The sequence below is a fragment of the Rutidosis leptorrhynchoides genome, chromosome 1 (assembly GCF_046630445.1).
Source record: "Rutidosis leptorrhynchoides isolate AG116_Rl617_1_P2 chromosome 1, CSIRO_AGI_Rlap_v1, whole genome shotgun sequence".
NCBI lineage: Eukaryota > Viridiplantae > Streptophyta > Magnoliopsida > Asterales > Asteraceae > Rutidosis > Rutidosis leptorrhynchoides.
The window spans coordinates 260,784,920-260,807,585 of record NC_092333.1 but is presented as its reverse complement, the minus strand read 5'-3'; the positions used below and the strand labels follow the sequence as shown (position 1 = coordinate 260,807,585).

At 36.2% G+C, this 22,666-nt stretch overlaps 3 protein-coding genes across 4 annotated transcripts; 1 reads left to right on the top strand and 2 right to left on the bottom strand.

Moving 5' to 3' along the window:
• Positions 1-10,562: 10,562 nt before the first annotated feature.
• LOC139869195 (uncharacterized) lies at positions 10,563-11,671 on the top strand. The gene is made up of 5 exons (XM_071857519.1): positions 10,563-10,692; positions 10,794-10,919; positions 11,016-11,081; positions 11,202-11,306; positions 11,392-11,671. Coding segments are annotated over exons 1-5 (450 nt in total). The 5' UTR covers positions 10,563-10,691; the 3' UTR covers positions 11,544-11,671.
• On the bottom strand, positions 11,395-13,729 carry LOC139869191 (pentatricopeptide repeat-containing protein At2g03880, mitochondrial-like). Its single transcript, XM_071857513.1, has one exon. The coding sequence runs from the start codon at positions 13,595-13,597 to the stop codon at positions 12,146-12,148; it is 1,452 nt and encodes a 483-aa protein (XP_071713614.1). The 5' UTR covers positions 13,598-13,729; the 3' UTR covers positions 11,395-12,145.
• A 2,077-nt stretch (positions 13,730-15,806) lies between these two features.
• Positions 15,807-21,301, bottom strand: LOC139886548 (histone-lysine N-methyltransferase family member SUVH9-like). Of its 2 annotated transcripts, XM_071870389.1 has the most exons (3): positions 19,053-21,301; positions 16,339-16,404; positions 15,807-16,222 (listed from the first exon to the last, which is right to left on the bottom strand). In XM_071870389.1, exon 1 carries the CDS (start codon positions 21,150-21,152, stop codon positions 19,125-19,127), a length of 2,028 nt encoding a protein of 675 aa, XP_071726490.1. In that variant the 5' UTR covers positions 21,153-21,301; the 3' UTR covers positions 15,807-16,222; positions 16,339-16,404; positions 19,053-19,124. The 2 variants fall into 2 exon arrangements, with proteins under 2 accessions (XP_071726490.1, XP_071726489.1); XM_071870388.1 differs by lacking the exon at positions 16,339-16,404.
• Positions 21,302-22,666: the final 1,365 nt, after the last annotated feature.

Below are 22,666 nucleotides of genomic sequence, written 5' to 3'. Positions count from 1 at the left end.
CTCTCTCTCTAAAAATGGATGAAGATGATGAGTGGATGTGAATGAGATCCAAAACTGATCCAAACTAGCTCATAAGCCTCACAAATCCGGCCCCATGTGATTTTACCCTTTTACCCCTCATTAAAGCAATTAAAAATAAAGAGGGTTCTGTCAGCAGCAATCGGCGCGGCGCGCCCCAACCCTGCGCGGCGCGCAACACAGCTGAACCAGATTCCTTTGCATATTAATTCCATATAAATATTAAACGAAGCCCGATCTCATATGTCTTTTATAAACAAGTATACAAAATAAATATTCGGGTCTTACAACTCTCCCCCACTTAAACTCGATCACGTCCTCGTGATCCTCATCGCTTGACCAAACGGACTCCACTCTACGGTCCTCAACATAAGTCCAATCCGACTTTCCTAAGCAATTTTCCCAACGAATCGCCTTCCACAACTAAATCGTCACCCGCGATTTATCAAATCCACAATCCGAGCACTAACACCATGCTCATCCCCTAACACTGGGAAAAACCCAACCAATCTCATACCGAGATATTAATTCCTTAGTGTACTATTACCGAGTACAACGCTAAAAGCAACCAAGTCTCAACCTAAAGTCAACAATCCGAAACGATGAAGACCGAACCAAACGAATCCTTGCGGATAACACCAATCACTAGACATCCTTTGTAGTGCGCTATACGACCAATACGCCACTACTGTAACATCATAATCCAACGGTTAGAAACCGATAGCGTCCAAAACGACTATGGCAACGCTAAACCCGAAGGTGTACAAAATCAACTCTCGTCACACCCGTGACAACATGTGAGCGAAACACGGATATCGCATCACTAATCACACAACATGGTCCTCACGACCCCACTACCGGCGTATAAAACAACCAATAGATCAAACCACACGGTCCTCATGACCCCACCATCGGTGTATAAAACAACCGATAGATCACAACTCAACATGGCCGAAACAACCCGAGCCAAAACACATATGGAGGATGGTCAAAACAACCCGAACCTTAGTGAATTCGCACAACCCGAAATCCACCAACCCAATCCATATATCTCACAACAGAATGACCGCACAACCCGAGTCATCGTGAATACGCGCAAACCGATATTCACTACCACTGCCACATAGTGTAACCGAGGATGGCCGTACAACCCGAGCCTTAGTGAATCCGAACTACCCGACATTCACTACCTCAAACTATGAGCCCAACCAACAGGGACAATCGTACTACCCGAAATATTGTGAATACGAACAACCCGATATTCACGTCCCACAACACAACTCTCTTGATGAAGTCAGCGGACCCCGAAGGTCATGCTCCACCAATCTCAATACCGGATGAAGTCAGCGGACCCGAAGATCATGCTTCACCGATCTCAACACCACGCTCATGACGAAGTCAGCGGACCCTAAAGATCATGCTCCATCAATCACGTACTCCCATGATGAAGTCAGCGGACCCTAAAGATCATGCTCCATCAATCAACCATACCATAATGAAGTCAGCGAACCCGAAGATCATGCTTCATTAATCGTCAATCCCATGATGAAGTCAGTGGACTCCGAAAGTCATGCTTCATCAATCACATACCATAATCGAGCAAGAACCACCTATATCAAGCATAGGTACCGAACAAGAATTCTCCAAAAGAGAACCCGACACACACCTTCCTTAACCGAAGGATTTCACCTTGCTCACCAAACACGTCCATTATCTCTCAACGAGATTTACCACATTACCACCTCGGTGGTAATTCCAATCCAAACCATAAGTACAATTTATCCGAAATCGTACCCTACCACAAATCGACCAAAACTAGGTCTCGACAAAAATTTCCGGATCTACCAAAAGCATCATCCGAAATATCACACTAAAACTTCCTCGTGCGGGAGTGCGACTCCCCCACTTGGAACCACGTTCCTATCTCACAACTCGTACAACCGTACAATGCTACCAAAGGTAGACTTTACCGACGATTGGGTACACACGACCCATCACTACACCTTGCTCCAACCTTGAGCATACAAAGGATTTCAATCAATCCTTAAACACTTCGAACGAAAAGTGTAGCACGATTACACAAACCATACCATCGCAATTATCCAATTGCTTTAGTTTGTCAAGTTTCACTTATTCACTCATGTACCTAAGGGTTTCTCCCGGGACCCTAAGTACAATGTAACCACAACACAATCGGAGTCGACACCACGCTAGTAGGTATAAAAGAGGCACCTAATGTCGCGTCATAAAGACTCCATTACCAACATACGTCAAGATTTTAAACACTCGATCTCAAAGGTTCCAATCATCCGACGAACCCCATGGTTCATCACTTCAACACAGAAGCGAACACGCGCTTAACAATCGAACACCAAATCCATTTCCGTGGCTTGGTAGTAACATTTCCCAAATACTAAGGAATGCTTGGTTGCACCAAGTCTTACGCCCTTCGTCCCAAAAATCAAACATCGTCACAGGGTACTTCCATTAGGAACGTCACCCTTAACAATAACATGCACAACACAATGCATCTAACAAATCCGAACCAAAACGCCACATAAATAAATATTCAAAAGACATATTTATTAAAACGAAACGTACCTCAACGTCTCCTTGCGGCATTTGCCGCCGCCAACTTGGGACAATCCGACTTGCGATGTCCCTCTTTATGACAATAGTAGCACATTCCGTCATCACTTCTCGGCATTGTGCATTCCCACAACTTGTGACCCCTAACGCCACAATTGAAACACCTAGGCGCACGAGAATCCACCGCGCCCTTTACCACATTACTCGTACTCGCACTCGGACCCTTAGTCCTCTTACTCGGAGCACCATAAGAAATAACCCTTCTCTCACTTGAAGGTTCGGCCTTTTTCGATCGCGTATAAGACTCGAAACCTCTAGCCACCGCAAATAACTCCGCAAACGACTTCACGTAACCCCGGCTAATTTTGCTTTTCAAGTCATCGCTCAAAGTTCGATAGAAATCCTCCATCAACAAACGATCGTTCCCCAAATATTCCGGGCAAAAACGAGCCTTCGACATAAAAGTCGTCTTTAAAGTATTCAAGTCCATAGAACCCTGTTGCAAATTTCGCAACTCACAACGCAATTCCGATAAATCGGCTGAAGTTCGGAACTCCTCGAAGAATTCCTCCTTAAATTCGTCCCATGATAATGCCATAAACATCTCACCACTGACAAGATCAATCTTGCCATCCAACCAATCCCTCGCCCTACCTCGCAACAAACTAGTAGCGAGTCTCGTCTTTTTCTCGGGTGGGCATTCCATAGTACGAAAACACCGTTCGACATCCGAAACCCAAGTCGTACTCACCAAAGGATCCGGTTTCCCATCATACATAGGGGGTTTAGTCCTCATGAAGCTCTTAAGACAACGCTCCATTTCACCCCTATTTTGGAATTCGGAATACTTCCCATCCATTTCTTCTCGAAACGCCCTCATTTGCTTCGCAACGGCGGCCGTAACTCTAGCGTTAAATTCCGTGTCGTTCGTCTCGGTCTCGTTTCGCGTCGTCATTCTAAAGAATGCAAAACGATTAGTCCACGCACGTATAAAACGACACGCACAACACCCTCCCATCTTGCTAAACACTCGTCGTACATCACTTGTTAGACACGATTTGCACCCGTAATAAGGTCTGCAAGTTCTTATTACGCACGCACGCCGCATTGACTCGTTAGTACAACGACCGCCTCGCTCGATGCTATAAACAAACACAAACAAAATTCTACGCGATAGAAGCACACGCGAGAATTACACCACAACACAAATAATATATTAATAATATCCGCATTACTAATATAAACGTTAGTCGACCTATAAACAAGGCACTAACTAAACCCGTTCCTGACCCGTAATCCTACAAGTCCCGCAACAAATTACGCGCACACAAAAGTCTAAGTCTAGGCACCTATCTCAAGTCACCTAAATCCCTTAGACCAGGCTCTGATACCACTTGTAACAACCCAAACCAAACCACGACAATTCCCGTTAAATTTTACAACAAAAAAAAAATTTCTGGTGCAGTTCAATTGCGCGGCGCGCCAGGTGGGTGCGCGGCGCGCCAAACCACCTGGACAGCCCGCTGTCCCCGGAAGTCAATTTAACGAAAATGTTCGACTAGTTCCCGACATTTTTAGCCAAAACGCTTTCAACCATGAATTCATATATATAAAACTAGCACGTTTAATTAATAAAATTAAGTTTACGGAGTGGGTCCGACATCGACCCATATTACCACCTTAAGTACCAAAAATACAATTTTCGACTTTAAGATTTTAATACAAAACAAAGCCGAGCATGGCGATCGGGAATACACTACCCAATCCTAAACAATCCAAAAGCAAGTCACTAAAGCAACTATGCAAGTCTTCTAGTCCTCGCGCTTACCCGAGCCACCATCCGCATGCAATCTATAAAAAGAGTCAACAACGAGAGGGTAAGCTAATGCTTAGTGAATAATAATATACTACATACATATATATGTATAAAATGAATACGCCACACAAAACAAATACCGCATACCGAAGCATCCAAGTATAAAGCATCTACACTAAGCATACCGTACGATCTAAGCAACGAGCTAAAGATACAACACAAAAGATAGTCCACCAACGACAAAGTAAACATCGCCAAATAGCTACACCCGGAGGGTTAGCTACAACACAACAACACATTAATATAATACAATAATAATAATACACAAGGTTAACCCCTTAACCTCAATCACACGAACATTGGCCGAACAACCCGAGCCTTGTGAATTCGCACAACCCGAAATTCACTTCTCAACCATAAGATGACCGAACAACCCGAGTCATCGTGAATCCGCACTACCCGAGATCCACTACCTCAATAAGGCGACCGAACAACCCGAGTCACCATGAATCCGCACTACCCGAGATTCATTTCTCATTACTAAAGTCCACGGTCACGGGATTATAAAATCCACTACATCGGGGTCATCCACAACACAACCATATCAACCCTTCGCCATTAGGGTTATAACAACCAAATCACAACCATGTGTGATAATGTGCACACAAAATGTGCACCTCGCCAAAGATGGTCAACCAAAACGCACAACCGTGCCAATTGGACTTATACACAAGTCCATCAAGTCCACCTATATGTGAAGTGAGCTCTATAACCGAGAATCACTTCACCCGACCCGCACCCATCCTACACATACATATGCACATAGGATATTATCACTCACCTTGAAGTCTTGAAGAAAGCTTCCAAGTAATCCGCAACTCGTCAATGGAAAGTACCTATTCCATTATCACAAATATCACAACACAATTAGGATGGATTTACAAACCACCCAATTTGACCCTTAGTGCAATTTCGACTCAAATGCACTTCCAAGCACAAACCGTATCCGAACTAACCAATAATCACTAACACAAGTGAGAATGGTCATAATATGCTAAATAAACCCGAACTCAAGTGTTAAACACGTGTCATACCCATTTTGACACTTAAACCCTAATTTTGACCCATAAAGGTCAAAATCTCATCCTTTACAAGTTTGAAACCAAAACACATTTAACTCGGTTTAATACTTCAACTTAATCCATTTTAAGTTTATAAACCTCATTAATTCGCCAATCGGGTCATAATTACCACCAAAACCTAATTTGACCCAAAGTCACAATTAGTCACCCAAATTACCCTAAATGGGTTCCAATACTTCCATAATCACTAATCCAAGTGATTAAACTCCAAACCAAAGCCTAATCAAGGCCAAAACGTCATCCAACCCAAAACCCGCCAAGTGACAAGAATAACTAGTCACCATAAACCCATTTCATCACCTAAGTGGGTTACTCAACAAATTAACTCAAAACCCTAAATTGGATATCAAGTTAAACAAATGAAATTCGGAGTTTGAGCTTACCAATACCACCACAACGTAGCTAGGAACGAGGAGAACAACTTTAAAACCCGAGACTTTGAACGATTCGAGCTTCTTCCTCACCAAAACCTTCAATCTCTCTCTAAGCCTCTCTCTCTCTCTCTAAGAATGGATGAAGATGATGAGTGGATGTGAATGAGATCCAAAACTGATCCAAACTAGCTCATAAGCCTCACAAATCTGGCCCCATGTGATTTTACCCTTTTACCCCTCATTAAAGCAATTAAAAATAAAGAGGGTTCTGTCAGCAGCAATCGGCGCGGCGCGCCCCAACCCTGCGCGGTGCGCAACACAGCTGAACCAGATTCCTTTGCATATTAATTCCATATAAATATTAAACGAAGCCCGATCTCATATGTCTTTTATAAACAAGTATACAAAATAAATATTCGGGTCTTACATGTCAAACATTCCAACAGAATCAAAAAGGACCGTTAGTTGCAGCAACTTTATTACGATGGTGATGTTATTGGGTCGTGGTTTTGTGGTGACTGATCGAGTAGATTCAACATAAAATTGTAGCCGATATGGTTAGAGTGGACTTGTATTTTGTTCACGAAGAAAATACAGTAGAGAGAAAGAGAAGAGAGATATAGAGAATGATGATGTTAAGGTGATGGAAGATGGTGATAGTTGTCATAGTGTTTACAGGGGTGATGAGGGTTCATCGACGATGGTGGTAAAGGTGGAAGTTGTGATTGAAAGGTGGCGGATATGGAAGTAGTGGTGGTCTTTGTAGAAAATGAACCGAAAATTAAGCATAATAGATGATGGTTCTCGCGATGGAAAACTTGATGGTGGTTTATGGTGGAACTCGAGGTGGTTATACGGTGATAATTGATGAGGGTGAGACTAGTCACTTGAACACAGAAAGGAAGATATTGAAGAAGAAAGAACAAAGGTTGTTTCGCAAGTGTATGGTTATCGAATATAGAAACGGTTTAGATGGGTGTTCGTTGTCACGGGGAAGAAGGTGGTTCTTGGTGGTGGAAGCTTGATGGTTTTACAGAAGCAAGAACAAAATATATATATATATATATATATATATATATAGTAGTAGAGGTGATGATGTCGAGTGGTAATCAAAGAAAAAAAATATCGGTCACAAGTTGTAGGTGATGATGGTTTTTGGGTGATGGTTTTTGTATGTGAGGTTATAGATAGATGATGGTGTTTGTCATGGTGCCTGCAGGGTTTGATTACCAATTGAAGAGAGATAGCAAGGAAAACATTTGATAAGTTCATAATCAAGATGGCAGGGAAAATATATGCATGTATATGTGTAAAGTTTGAAGGAAATTAATTGTATAGTGGTGTGTGGTCACTTGAATAAGTGGGAGTTCACATACGTTTAAGATGGATATAAATATATGCAAATTGGTGAAAGTTGAAGATGATTGTGAGATCAAGTTGCTAGTGAAAGATATTTGTTGTATATCTAATATCTACATGTGATTATGTATATAATATATACGATACATAGATAATTTAGAGATAGTGGAGAACAGACAGTGAGAGGTGCATTGAATTCAAAAACAGAATAATCTACTTTACTTCTTTTAATTCACGGACATAATAGAAGTATATAATATAATAGTATTAATAATATAATAATAAATATAATAAAACTTTAAAATATAACCGTGTGATTAAATTAGCCGTCACCTTTCACGGACTGGATTTCGTACCCCGTTGATAATCAGTGGTGGATAAAGTATTCGGAAAAACCCCAAATTTTTTTATAGTAATTATCTTTATTTATTTTAATCATTATGATATAAAATTTGGCCATTAATTATTTAAATAAAAAAATTAACTCAGCTGTCCGCGCTCGATTCTGAGTAAAATATAAAAAAAAAATAAAACTTAATAAATAGTTCCTAAATACATATTTAATAGGTCTATAAATTATTTAACTCATTTTCGAATCACCGTTTATTTTAAAATTATATAAGTTTGAATTTAACTTGCTTAATATCGCTTGACTGACAAAGGAGTGCTATTATCGTTTACTAAATAAATTCGAAACCGTATAAATATATATTCAATATACCTTATATATATATATATATATATATATATATATATATATATATATATATATATATATATATATATATATATATATATTTATAATAATAATATCATATATTATTTTATTTACATAATTAATTAATTCATATAATATTTTATTTTATAATAATAAATATTTATATATATATATATACACACACAAATATATATGTCTCTATTTACAAATAGTGGTTCGTGAATCGTCGAAAATAATCGAAGGTCAATTGAATATATGATATAGTTCACAATTTTTGAGACTCAATATTACAGCCTTTGCTTATCGTGTCGAAATCATATAAAGATCAAGTTTAAATTTGGTCGGAAATTTTCGGGTCGTCACATTAGGCTGGTCAGAAGAAGCCTTGAATCTTGAACTAACTTGTGCTGATAGTGAAGGTAGTACATTAGACACTCAAACACTTCATAAAATGTTGTTTTACAAATAAACAAACTTATGCTGGCATGTACATTACAATAATGTTTATACTTGTGTTTTGTCATAATTAAATCCTTAATTCTGTTGGGGACTCAACACAACCATCTCCTTCAGTCACCATCAACACCATCTCCTCCGTCGCAGCCATCAGCAGTCGCCATCACCACCATCTCCTTCAGTCCCAATGCACACCATCTCCTACGGTCAGCATCACCGCAGTATCCACCTACTTTGCGTTTAACGGAGGACGTATTTATAGATCTAACAAATTGATAAAAGATTTCTGTTTCCAATCACATATTAGAGCTTCGAAGATCACAAAATCAGGATGAGATTCATCAGTGCAACCTTAATCTTAAGGTCAAAGCTCGATTTCATTTGGTCAATGAATCAATTGAGACAAATTAGTGAGTTACAGGTTTTAAAATTGATAATCGAGCATTCAAAAAATAATTTCGAGCAACATTCAAGTTAACATCATCACTTGAAGTGACCTAAATCATGAATTCGAATTTTCATGTGCATATGAAACCGCCATGACCGTTCTTTATTGAATTTGAGTTTTGATGATGTTTTTATTATTGAATTCTATCAAAATTTATTATTCGATGATGCAGGAACATGTTAGAATCAATTCAGAATACCAACAGTATCAAACTCAAATTAAGAACATGATCAGAAAGTTGATCGAAGCTGATGAAGAACTCAAAATTTGAGTCATCAAAGTATATGTTTTCAAGCCTCGATCTCTACATGACAAGTGTTGTAAATCCTTCCACAAACACTCGTTGATCAATAGATGAAGCATAAACATCAAGTATCATTCGAATCAAAATGTTGACCGAGAAGCTCAAATGTTTGACTTGAAGATCATGACCTGTGTGATGAATATCCATCTAATATAACAATTCACGAAGCTCAAGTAAGTGATAAGGATTCAGAAACTTAGCTTAATTGGATTTAAAACTCACTGAGTTGTTTCAAAGGCCAAATCACCTCACGTTTACACACAAAGATAGTTGTGGTTGGAGTTGCAGGTTTCCGACAGTGGTGAAGGTAGGTGGCTGCAGGTGGTGGATGTTGTGGAAGGGATGATGGAGTGTGATGGTGAAGGTAATTAGGTGAAGGTGAAGGTGATTAGGTGAAGGTGAATATTTCCATGTCACCTTTAAAATAAATAAGAAAAACGCCACATATTTGATTTAACTGGTAGTACCAGTTACTGGTCACGTTTTGTTAACATGAGTACATTTTTTAAAAGTTTGTAGACGACAGTAAGACACAAATGGATATATAGGCGACATCGAAACATTTGAGTAAGTATGTAACTAATTTGTTGCTTTAACCCTTTATTATATTGTATAGATAGAATAGATAGATTGTATGGATAGCTTATGTCGGTCATGAAAAAGAATGTATCCAAAATATAAGCCATATATAAAATAAACGTGTGCCATTTGGCAGCATCCACGATTCAAAGTTATAGTTTAAAAATCGTATTTCGACCCGACAAACAATATCATCATGTGAGTCATGATAAAGATGGTATCCAAGTATAAGCAATAAACGTGTGCCTATCCTCTCTCTCTCTCTATATATATATATATATATATATATATATATATATATATATATATATATATATATATATATATATATATATATATATATATAACCTCCATTCGAAGCCCAGCCGGGAAGGCAAAACAATGCATTCCCCGCCTGTAAATGCATCGTCGGAACCCCTGAGCTCTCCTGCTTCTGCTAGCCTAAACGTGTGCCTATCCTATATATATATATATATATATATATATATATATATATATATATATATATATATATATATATATATATATATATATATATATATATATATATAACCTTAATCTAGACCTGTATAGTCATCTAATTAATATTGTGTTGTTATTTAGAAAGGCATAAAGTTAGAACCGAAACGTTGACCAAACATATGACACTTGGAGTTGAAATGAAGGAGATTTATTATTCTATCAAATCAAAAGTTTTGATTTGGCCCACCATATTTCATACCACCCATTAATTAATTGTTGACTGGCATCTCATTTTCACACGATTTCTTCCCATTTATAATATCATTTCTCAATTCCTTCTTCTTCTTAAAGACTTCCTTGTGATATTGCAGACCACAACTTTGGATCCTACAACATCAGATATATGTTTCATACAGATAAAAATCAAGTAGGATTTTGTTTATTTGTTTATTATTTGCTTCTGTTAATCATAGGCTGTGTGTTTTAAGTTTTAATTTAAATCTAAACATGGTTATTGTATTTTATAAGTGTATCCAAAGGTGAAGGTGAGACAGGACGAACCAGAAGAAGTAGAAGATCCAACACAGTATCAGAAGATTTATCTGAAAAATTACCCATCTAATTCTAATTCTAATTCTAATTCTAATTCCCTAGGTGATTCTACCCTCTCTCTAAAAATTTTGTATTTTATTTTATTTTTTTGTTTAGTCCCCAAAATTATTGTAACCGATCTGTTTTTAACGGTTGCAGAACATGAAGATGGTTACACACCACCACACGTGAGGGTTCCTATGTCTCATACCTCCTCTGTTACAGGCATGGTTCCCTCTATATAGATATTATGTTTCATAATCCAGACTTAACCTTTGCTAATTATATGTTTTTATTCGAATTAGATTCCAATTTGCTAATTATAATGTTTTTATTCGAAATTAGATTCCAAGATATCAGCAAAAGCAAGCAAACTTAACAAAAAAGGTGCAGAGATAGATACCAAGCCAAGTTCCGTCCTGCCACCACGAGCTGTTCTATCAAGTCCAGGTACAAACAATTATTATTATACTATATATCTTATATACCATGTGATATTAGTCGAAAGTAACATGGGCTAATGTGGTGCGAACAGAAAATGATGCAATGGTTGGAGTTGGAACCAAACACAAAACAAAAACTGATCGGTCCAGTTTAAAGAATCATTCTTTGCGTCAAAACACACATAACAAGTGCAAGAAGTCTTATGAAGTGGAGAAGAAAAGACATACCGGCTCATGGAAATAATGACTTTTAAAAGATAAAACGATTAGGTTAATGGATGATATTGTTAATCGATATATTGTACATTTACACGGGAGAGATCTGTCGTATGTTTTAGTTTTTATATTGACAGATCTTGTTTGACATAAACCACTTGCATATATAACAAATAATGAGCTTATCAACCATATTGACTTTTGAGAAAAATAATAAAATGTTATTCACTAGCCATTCATTCATTCATCTTACAAATATTCACACCGACGTGTTATGCGTTTGCCATCACCATTCACCCATCCCTCCGTCGTTTATAAGCATATTTCATTACGAGGTATCACGTGCTTCAAGCAATAATGACCATTTGCTTTCCAGCATATTTGATTTATATAGCGGCGCTCAGTTTTTTTTTTAGGAAGCGTGTAATGGTTGAAAGTGAATCTCTTATTCATTTGTGATGTGAAGAAATGATATGTGGCACTGATGTGGCGGTCTGTGATGGTGAGGAAATGTGTGATGGTTGAGAGTGAATCTGTTATTCATTTGTGATGGGAAGAAATGTTGATGTAACGATGAAGTGGCAATTTGTGATAGTGAGGAAGTGTGTGATAGTTGGAAGTAGTCTTTTATTAAATTTTACTGTAAATAAAGAATCCAGTTTTGGAGCGGCATACGACGTCCATCTCCTTATAAATCAGGTCTAAATGAAAAACAATGTTTTGAAACCGAGGGTGTGAACTCTCCCCTGCAACAAAAACATGTCCACCGTTATTTACCTCGGTCCAACTACACCCGGGTTGTTTCTTGACCGCTTTCTCTTTCATACGAACCAAAACATTTGCAGCTTCTTTTTTGTTTCCACTTTGCAGATACATATCTTTTAGAATCATATAAGCACCCGTATTCGAAGGCTCTAATTCCAACATCCGTTCACCAACTAACTTACCCACCTCGTATTCTTTGTGCAATCTACATGCCCCAAGCAACGCTCCCCAAACACTTGCAGAAACTTCAGTTCCATCCGCTATCATATTCTTCAAAATACCAACCGCTTCATGAATTAACCCAAATCTACTGAACAAATCGATAATGCAAGTACAATGCTCACTAGTTGGTTTAATTAAGTGTTCATACTGCATGATATTAAAGTAGTATTTACCTTCTTCTACTAGTCCTGTGTGACTGCACGCCGACAGCACACCAACAAACGTTATGTGGTTAGGTTTGACTTTGGTCAACGTCATTCGTTTGAACATCTCTAGGGCTTTTTCACCATGTCCATGATAAGCTAATCCACAAATTATAGAATTCCAAGAAATAATATCATGATTCGACATAGAAAAAAATTCTAATAAAGCAAAATCTAAGCCCCCACATCTAGCGTACATAGTAAGCATTGCGTTCGAGACTGGTATAAAGCAATTGATTCCAGACTTTATCACTAGCGCGTGTGTCTGTTTCCCAAGATCCAACGATGCCAAATTCGAACATATAGTTTGAACACTCGTATACGTCGATTCATCAAGAGGTAAATTTCCTTTCTTCATTCTAATAAACAGTTTCATACCATCTTCTGAGTGATCATTTTCTCCCAGACCAAATATCATTACATTGAACACAGTTGTGTCGTACGTAGGCATTAAATCAAAAAGCTTTACTGCATTTACTACCTCACCGATACTGAAGTAACCAATGATCAGATTCGTTTGTGACACTATGTCCCGAAACGGGCTTTTTTCAATAATAGCATGACATTCTCTGATCAACCCATTTCTTGTTAACCCGGATATCATAGTGTTATATGAGAAAATATCTCGTTCAGGCATTTCATCAAACAGTTGTAATGCTTTAATTATGTTCCCATTACGAAAGTACCCACTAATCATGGCATTCCATGTAACCGTGTTTCTTTCAGGCATTTTGGCGAACACCTTTTGGGCTTCTGCAACAAACCCGTTTCTCATAAGAGTTGAAATCTTTGAGTTAATAGGTTTCAAATTGGGTAGTGTTTTAACGGTACACGCATGGTACCATGCTTTTGTAGAGACTGCAAGTAGTTTGAATTTGAGTATTGAAAACATGTTCCATAACTGGTTCAGCTACTACTGGTATAGTAGTTGTATCTAACGTATTTGTATTCGTGATTGAACAGCATTTTGTTTGCATTACATAAATTGTAGGTAAAAGTACAAAGGATCCATTTTCTATACAAGTCACAAGCTTGAAACGTATTTATTTTTCGAAACACTTTTTTTTTTTTTTTAAGCATCTTAATTTTAATTGAAAATTGAAACTTTATTAACTTGACAGTTGACACAGAATATAATGTTCATTTTTGTATATAGTAGCGACATATTATTGAAATAAAAATTTAATTCATAATTAGCTAGTTTACAGATTACTAGTTTAAACTAGATAATTTATTATTGTTTGACTCATTAGTCATCTCAATCTAAAAACATAAATGATATTGACCAAAGTCATTTTAATTGGCCCAAGTCAACCATATATGAATCCACGCATTCAACCATACTGCTACAAACTTATATTTATACATTGGGCGCTGTTCATATGTGTAAAACAGGGCCAGTAAAATCATTGAGACACCCTACAAATACAAAACACAAATAAAAATAGAAATGATCCTAACAGGCTAACACACTTGATTTTAATCCATTTACACTATTTTACAGCTACAAATGAGTTAATTATATCACTCATAGTATCACTCAGCATAGTAACTTAACTTTTTTTAGTTGCACACTTGCACAGTATATGTCACTAATTAATAAATACTCCAGTATCTATTACAAGTTCACGACTATAATAATTTTCTATCGACATGTCGTCACTTATTTATTTTATTTCTTTTGATAGATATGAAATATTACTCTTATTAGTTAAAACAAGAAATATAGTTACGCGCTTCGCTACTACAATGTTGTTGTGAAAAAACACATAGTTTAAAATATCTTCATAATTATACTTTACTTTTTTACAAATTTTCCGGTTTTACCCATACTTTTTATTTTTTTTCTTCCTATATACAATAATTAAAGGTATAAAAGAACGTTATGTTATTATTTTTATATATTTATGAAAAAATGATCAATTTGTGACAACTAAAAATGAAATATTAGACAATGAATATGAGGACGAAGGAGTAATAGTTGTTGTATGTGTTCATATACAATATCTCACCCACTTTCTTTAAGTGATAAAGACAAAAAAAAAAGGTTAATATTATAAGACAATTGTGAAAAGCGATAAAGACAAAGAAAGGTAAAGGTTAACTTAAAAAAAGAGTTGTGAATAGTGTTGCAATCAATAGGAGCCTTCATTTTGTTCTATCGTTGGTATATATGATTAAAAAAAAAAAGTGGTGAATAGTGTTGCAAGTAATAGGAGCCTCCGTTTTGTTCTGGCGTTAGTATATATGATAATAACAGTACATTATAACTATAACTTTATTAATTATACTACGGAGTATGTAACACGATCTAATGAAATAAAGTACAAAACATAAACCTGTTATTAAACTTGTAAGATGCATTCGATCTTGTAAAAAAAGAAAACCAAATAGCAAAAACTCACCAACAACAACAATAACAAAACCCAATACCACATGAGTGGTGTATGGGGAGGTGAGATGTAGACAATCCTTCCCCTATCCGAGAATAAAAACAAGTCATTTCTCCACTCAGAAACACTCTCAAAAGTAGAGAAAGTCATCCCTCTTTCTATTCGACGGATAAAGAGATTGCTTCCGAATGGACCTCCGGCCAATAAGTAGGAAATTTAAAAAAAAAAAAAAGTTAAATAAAATTGAGACGCCATGAAAATGGTAGAATCAAATTTTCATGGGTTTTAAATCCTGCATGCAATTCAATTTAGGCTCTAAACGGCAGTCAAGACGTCAATAAAAGAAAAGAAAAGCCGACAAAGATTATAGGTTAGAATACGCTTGTAGCCTCCACCTTGCAACCTTCAAACAATTAAAAAAAAAAAATCGTTATATATATGGCCGATGTCTAAGGCGGTCTCCTTCATGATTTGGTGCCTATGGCTCCATAATAGCCACATCGATTAAAAGTCAGCTGATCATAACCGCCATTGTCCATTGACATTAATTATTAGGAGTATCGAAATTCACAAATTTGCATGCAGCAATGAGAAGGTACGAAGGAACATAATCATATGATTCATATGTTAAATATGATCGAAAACAACTATGTGATACGAGAAAATGTAAATACAAACCATCAGCAAGTACAATTGATGCCTCATGAATGAAAAAAATAGACCGTAATAATCAATTAAATAGACATGCCAAATACATTTTCAATACATACATATTATAGTTAATATTCACATAATAAATCATAAAGACATGAACAGGAATGGTGATCCTAGCACACGAAAGTCTACAACATACTCTGTAATCTTATCACTTGTCGACAACTAAAACACTTCATACACCGCTTGGAGCAAGATCGCCACTCAACTTTGCACTGAAAATGTCTTGATGTAGCATTCTCAATATTTTCAGATGATATTTAGATATTGACAACCGTGAATGGAAGATAGTGAAACGCAACATGGAAATGTTTAGCGAATCGATACTCGAAACATAGAAAGATAAAATGTGATTTGATTGTAGACTCTGGGTATGGGTACAGAAAAGTTGCCGACCGATCATTGTATACCTGTAGACAAAAGATAACAGGATGCATATCAAAAATTGCATAATGAACCAGAATCAACGGAAACCTCATATGATATTGATAACTTAGATTAAATTTATAAAAATGTTTTTACTGACCAATTGCTAAGATCATGCCATTAGTTAAAACTTAAAACTGAGAAACTAACAACTTGTTTCAGCAACCTGTTCATAATAATTTTAACTATAATTATATTAATTAGAGAAAATTACAAAATTACAAAATTTAAATTAATTTCCAATTATATTAGAAGAAGATTATGTTATGAGGGCCAAAAGATATTTTGTTATGGTCCATTAAGTAATCACGTGTCAGGCATGTGATTTCAATATGAGCCAATTCAAGTGAGTAAGTGTGAAGGATCTGATCTCGTATAACCAAAGTTGGAGAACTCGGATCTCGGGGAGATCTCGTTTGGACATTTTTGGGGAGATCTCGGCATATCGGAAAAATCTCGGGGAGATCTCGGACGTTGACTTACGTCGACTTTTTAGTTTTTAGTATAAATTTATATATATGAATAAAAATATGTATATTTATATACATTATAAATTTATAACGAGATAACGAGATTTTACAATAAAATCCAAGAAATAAGTGAGAAAATATGTGAAATTAAGAGATCTTACGAGAAAATCCGAGAAATCGTGGCTTTGATCAGGTTTGACCCCGTTGACCGGGAAATCTCGGGAGATGGACATCTTGTCTCGGCTGCCTTCTAAAAACGAGATCTCGGAGAGAAATAAGGAGATTTACAACACTGCGTATAACAAACTTAGGGCACTGCTGAATCAGTCGTTCTTTTCATAGTTGCTATAGATACTAGTTTGAATGTAACAGTAGTTAGCTTAGATTTGTATGTGTGTGACTGTGTGTAAACACTCTTCTCCCTCTATTCTCAATAAACTTTTGATTGTAATAACAATTTCATCTATTGTGATTTAAATTTTGGTAATCAATTTCGAAGTTGATTCTTCTTGTGAAGCTTCCTAGTTGTTTACTAGATCTTCTTCAATTCATTTGAATTCAAGAAGATCATATCAATTGGTATCAAGAGCACTTTTCGGGACCAATTTTTTTTTTTTTTTTTTTTTTTTGTGAAATCAAAGATCAATAATAGAAGTTTCAAAGCTCTTAAATGGCTGCTGGAGTTATAGATTCGATTCAAGAACTTAAACAACAAATCCAGCAACTCAACAATTATATCCACAAATTTGACAAGAATTTGAACACGAAGTTGGATTTGATGGAGAAGAATAAAAAACTCTTGATTAGTGAAGCACAAAGCCTAAGAGAAGAAAAACAAAATAAGAATCAAAATTTACATTTTTCAAGTAATGTTAATATGATCTTGAATTCAAATAAGTCGAGACAATGGCTTCGAAATTGATTACCAAGAATGAAATCACAATTAGATGAAATTGTTATTACAATCAAAAGTTTATAAAGAATAAAGGGAGAAGAGTGTTTACACACATATACAAATCTAAGCTAACTACTATAACATTTAAACTAGTATTTATAGCAACTATGAAATTAACAACCGATTCAGCAGTGCCCTAAGTTCTCTTATATGAGATCAGATCCTTCACACTTACTCACTTGAAATGGCTCATATTGAATCACATGCCTAACACGTGATTACTTAATGTACCATAACATATTTCTTCACAAGCTCTCATGCTACAGGGTCATTTATCATGTAGTCATTTAATAGATGAATGAATTTCCTTATTCACATTATTATGTTCTGCTTGGAGGTATGTTTTTGTATTCACCAACAATGCAAAACTCACAGCTTGGGGAATATTCCCTCAGAGGGGTAATAGGCAACTCAGAGATTAACCGGGGATTAATCGGATTGACTTTTTATACATTTGAATAATAAATTTCAAAATTATATGTAAAAATAAAAAACATAAACTTTAACACAATTGTCTAGAGACATAAACATAATCGTTCATTTTTCAAAAATCTAAAATTCTAGTTTAAATTCATGTTAAATTGTTAACCAATTTTGACTTTGACCAAATTTTACAAACTAAATTCGACTTTGACCAACAAATCCGATTATGACCCACTCGCCAAAGTTGACTGATTAATTTATCGGATATTAGAAAATCGGATCGGCCTGTTCTTAAAAAGGAGTAATGAAGGTTTAATCGAGAATTTTACAACACTGATATTCACGAGTGTTGCAAAATTTGGTATTACTCGGCTCAACCTATGGTCCGATACGACAATTACTCGGGAATACTCGGCGATTACTCCCTCCAAGGTCCCGACCGAGTACTCCTAGAGTAGCGATTTTTGCAACCAGAGTAGCTAACTCGAAGGCTGAACAGCAGAAAACATGATAATAGGCTAACCAGTATAAGTAGACTCGATAGTTTTGAAGCAAGTACTATGCTAATTGAAAAGAAATATAGCACAAAAGTAAACAAGGGTATTAAACCCAGTGAAATAAGATCTTGATAGCACTAACTTGTAACTATGCACAAATAATATAACGTATTAATGGGAATGGGCTGTTGGAAAACATACTAAGCCAAGCACAGTAATTTCTTTGGCCAAAAAAGTAATATTAGATCTATGTGCTAGCCTAAGATAAAGGCAATGGCTACCAACCTACCATCTCCAACCAAAGACGTACAAGAAATAACTAATCGACTTGTATAGGAGAGAAGTTGATGTTGAACAAAAAATGGTACTACAACAAAGGGGGAAAACAGCCAAACAAAGATGCAATAGACAGTCGGGTGCAGTATAATAAATACTTAGGATGAGGTTTAATATATGAAACTGTGTTTACCTTGTTGTCTGATATATCTGAAAATCTGTAATGAGAAGTGCAAAAAAGCAAACCAATAAGTCATAAAATGATCTAGTTACAAATGGATAACTTCCCAGTAACCTCATCTGCAACTCCATAATCAAGACTAAGCTCCCGCAAGGGTGGAATATTCTCCATAGCAAAAAGCATAAGGTGAGGAAACGAAAAATTAGAGTGATCATACAACACCAATTGCACTAAAACATTCGGACATGAACTGTGACTCATATAGCAAGCAAGATTCCTCATTCTAGATACATCGATACCAAAATCCAAAGGAGGAACAGACGGGTACGATGGACGTTCATAATCAGAGAATATTTGAGACAAATCCCCCCATTCTGCCCATCTCTCTGCAAATCGATTTGGATAAACTAAAGCATCCCCATTCATAGTAAACAATCGTGCTTGTTCCCTTGTAAGAACAACTCCAGTATATTCACATATAAAAGAACCAGCTTGTATCAAGTTTAATGATCTAACTCCCCAACCAGTTTCTCTTGATCTAAATACTTCAAATCTGTTCCTCACACCGTTTTGGCTTACACGATTTTGACAACTAGGCGGACAACGACAGTGGGGTCCACATTCAAATATCAATGGTTTCCCCCTCACAAGAAGACCATTTGAATCATAAGCAAAGTCACCCCCATTTTTCTTGGCACAAAAACAATCTAGTGAACATCCGCCAATACAGTTACACCCACCACCCTTGGCCCCAAGGTGATACACAAAAGGAGGGAAAACCGTCTTCACTAAATACTCATAATACATTGGCTCGTTATTATCATCAATGTCATTAAATAAAAACACGGGTATATTTTCCCTCTTCATGGAAATATCAAAACTTATATATCCCGTAGGTCTAGCGTCCAACGGTTTGGTTCTAAGATTCTCAGCGAACTTAAGAACAGCACTGCCCATTTCCATTTGATTCTCAATTCTAACAAGCTTAAACTTGTACACCCCGAAACCAGATTTACCAACATCAAACCAAGCTTCAACAATCTTATAAAGTCCATCATAAACGTAAATCTTCCCACTGATACTACCTTCGTACCGAAACCCGCGAATCACTCGTACCTCAATTCCATAATGCATACTTCTTTCCATAGCAAGGTTCCCACCTTCTAGTTTCTGATGAACCACTTGTCTTGAATTTTTATCTTGTCCACCATGACCAGTATAAACAATAACATCACCAGCATCTTCATCGTCTTCATAACCACCTGAAACAATCACACTTGTAGCAATCGGCTCTCCATTAGAGCTTTGACTAGAGGTCAAGTAATCAATCCCTGCCTGAACTTGACCATGCATTCCAACAACACATATTTCCATTCTAAAAAAGAAAACATCACCAACATGAACACCAGGTATGGCCCCTACAATCCGCTTATCGCGATTCAACCATAAACCGCGCTCTTTCATAACAGAAGCAGCCTTTAAATCGCCACGAGCACGGGGAACACGATCGAATGAGGCTATAGACGACATGGACCTACGTTTCTCATCTTCCATGACAACTAAAACCCTAAGGGAATCATAAATCATCCTAGTTTTCCTAACAACGTCACGAAAATACCTTTCGTCCTCAATCGCAAGGTTCGTAACCCTAACGAGTTCCGACGACCGTTGTTGCAGCTTCCGGCGAGACGAAGCAACGTTAGAGATCCGGTTATCGTATTCTTCTTCGGGAACGGGAACGATTGCTTGTGCGTCAGGATCGGTGAAAACATCGTCGTGATTTTGCGTCTTCTGAGCAAAAGCTGTACGGAACATTTCTGAAATTCTGTTGAATTCTGAATAGACATTGTTTTCGTCTGACTGAGGATGCGAAATTGGATTCAAATTCAAATTATTATTATTAGAATTAGGGTTAGGAAGGAAATTAGTATAATTATCATAATTAGAATTTGAATTAGAAGGTGGTTGGATATCAATCGGCTGTACGTCAATTGGTTCCGATTTAGGTTCGATTTTAGGGGTGATGATGAAGGTTGAAGTGGTTGTGGTTGCGGTATTAGGAGTCAGAGGAGGAGGATCAGGGTAGAGATTCAGATCGATTAATGAAGCCATTTTTGATCGGTTTCAGTGTCAGTTACATAATAATTAGATGAGATTAATTGAAATGGGATTATGATTATGATATGAAGAAACAAAGAATTGAAATGATAAAAAAATGGTGTTCTGAGATGGAAACAGGAGAATTTTGGGGCAAAAAGAGAAGCGCGATTTGCAGTAAAACAGAAACCAAAATATTACTTTGGATGTACAAAAATAGTGGGTATCATCACCTTGCAAAATTAGTCATTAGGTGGATTTAGAATTAGTAATTTTCAATTCGAATGTTAATTGGGGATTAATTGGAGTATTAAATTTCAAAAAAATTATGTATAAATATAGAAAAAAATAAATATAAATTTTAATATAATTGTCTAAAATTATTATTTTTTTCAAAAATTCTAAAGTTCTACTTTAAATTCATGTTAAAATGTTGAACAATTTTGACTTTAACCGACTTTGATTACCAAATTCAATTTTGATCCATTTATTGACGTTGACCGTGTTAAACGGATTTTAAAAAATCGTAACGGGCTGTTCTTAAAAGGAGTAATCGGGGATTAATCGGTTACTAGTAGGGTCTTTTACAAGGTATGTTTAGCAACGAGCTTATCAGAAATTTATTAGAAATGTATAGAAGCTTGTGCTTATGTTTTTAAAGAGGAATGATTTGTACGTTAATGATGCACATACTCGCATGCTTCATATACATGAAATGTCCCGTTCTTATTGATTAAAAACGTTACATATTAATTGATTTCGTTGCGAGGTTTTGACCTCTATATGAGACGTTTTTCAAAGACTGCATTCATTTTTAAAACAAACCATAACCTTTATTTCATAGATAAAGGTTTTAAAAAAAAACTTTACGTAGATTATCAAATAATGATAATCTAAAATATCCTGTTTACACACGACCATTACATAATGGTTTACAATACAAATATGTTACAACAAAATAAGTTTCTTGAATGCAGTTTTTACACAATATCATACAAGCATGGACTCCAAATCTCGTCCTTATTTAAGTATGCGACAGCGGAAGCTCTTAATAATCACCTGAGAATAAACATGCTTAAAACGTCAACAAAAATGTTGGTGAGTTATAGGTTTAACCTATATATATCAAATATCAAATCATAATAATAATAGACCACAAGATTTCATATTTCAATACACATCCCATACATAGAGATAAAAATCATTCATATGGTGAACACCTGGTAACCGACATTAACAAGATGCATATATAAGAATATCCCCATCATTCCGGGACACCCTTCGAATATGATATAAATTTCGAAGTACTAAAGCATCCGGTACTTTGGATGGGGTTTGTTAGGCCCAATAGATCTATCTTTAGGATTCGCGTCAATTAGGGTGTCTGTTCCCTAATTCTTAGATTACCAGACTTAATAAAAAGGGGCATATTCGATTTCGATAATTCAACCATAGAATGTAGTTTCACGTACTTGTGTCTATTTTGTAAATCATTTATAAAACCTGCATGTATTCTCATCCCAAAAATA

What these genes read in the sequence shown, in the direction of transcription:
- LOC139869195 (XM_071857519.1), top strand. An exon ending in TCATACCTCCTCTGTTACAG is followed by an intron (nt 11,082 to 11,201) that starts GCATGGTTCCCT and finishes ATTCGAAATTAG; the next exon opens with ATTCCAAGATATCAGCAAAA. An exon ending in AGCTGTTCTATCAAGTCCAG is followed by an intron (nt 11,307 to 11,391) that starts GTACAAACAATT and finishes TGGTGCGAACAG; the next exon opens with AAAATGATGCAATGGTTGGA.
- LOC139869191 (XM_071857513.1), bottom strand. Translation starts at nt 13,597, where the DNA reads ATGTTTTCAATACTCAAATTCAAACTACTTGCAGTCTCTACAAAAGCA.
- LOC139886548 (XM_071870389.1), bottom strand. Translation starts at nt 21,152, where the DNA reads ATGGCTTCATTAATCGATCTGAATCTCTACCCTGATCCTCCTCCTCTG.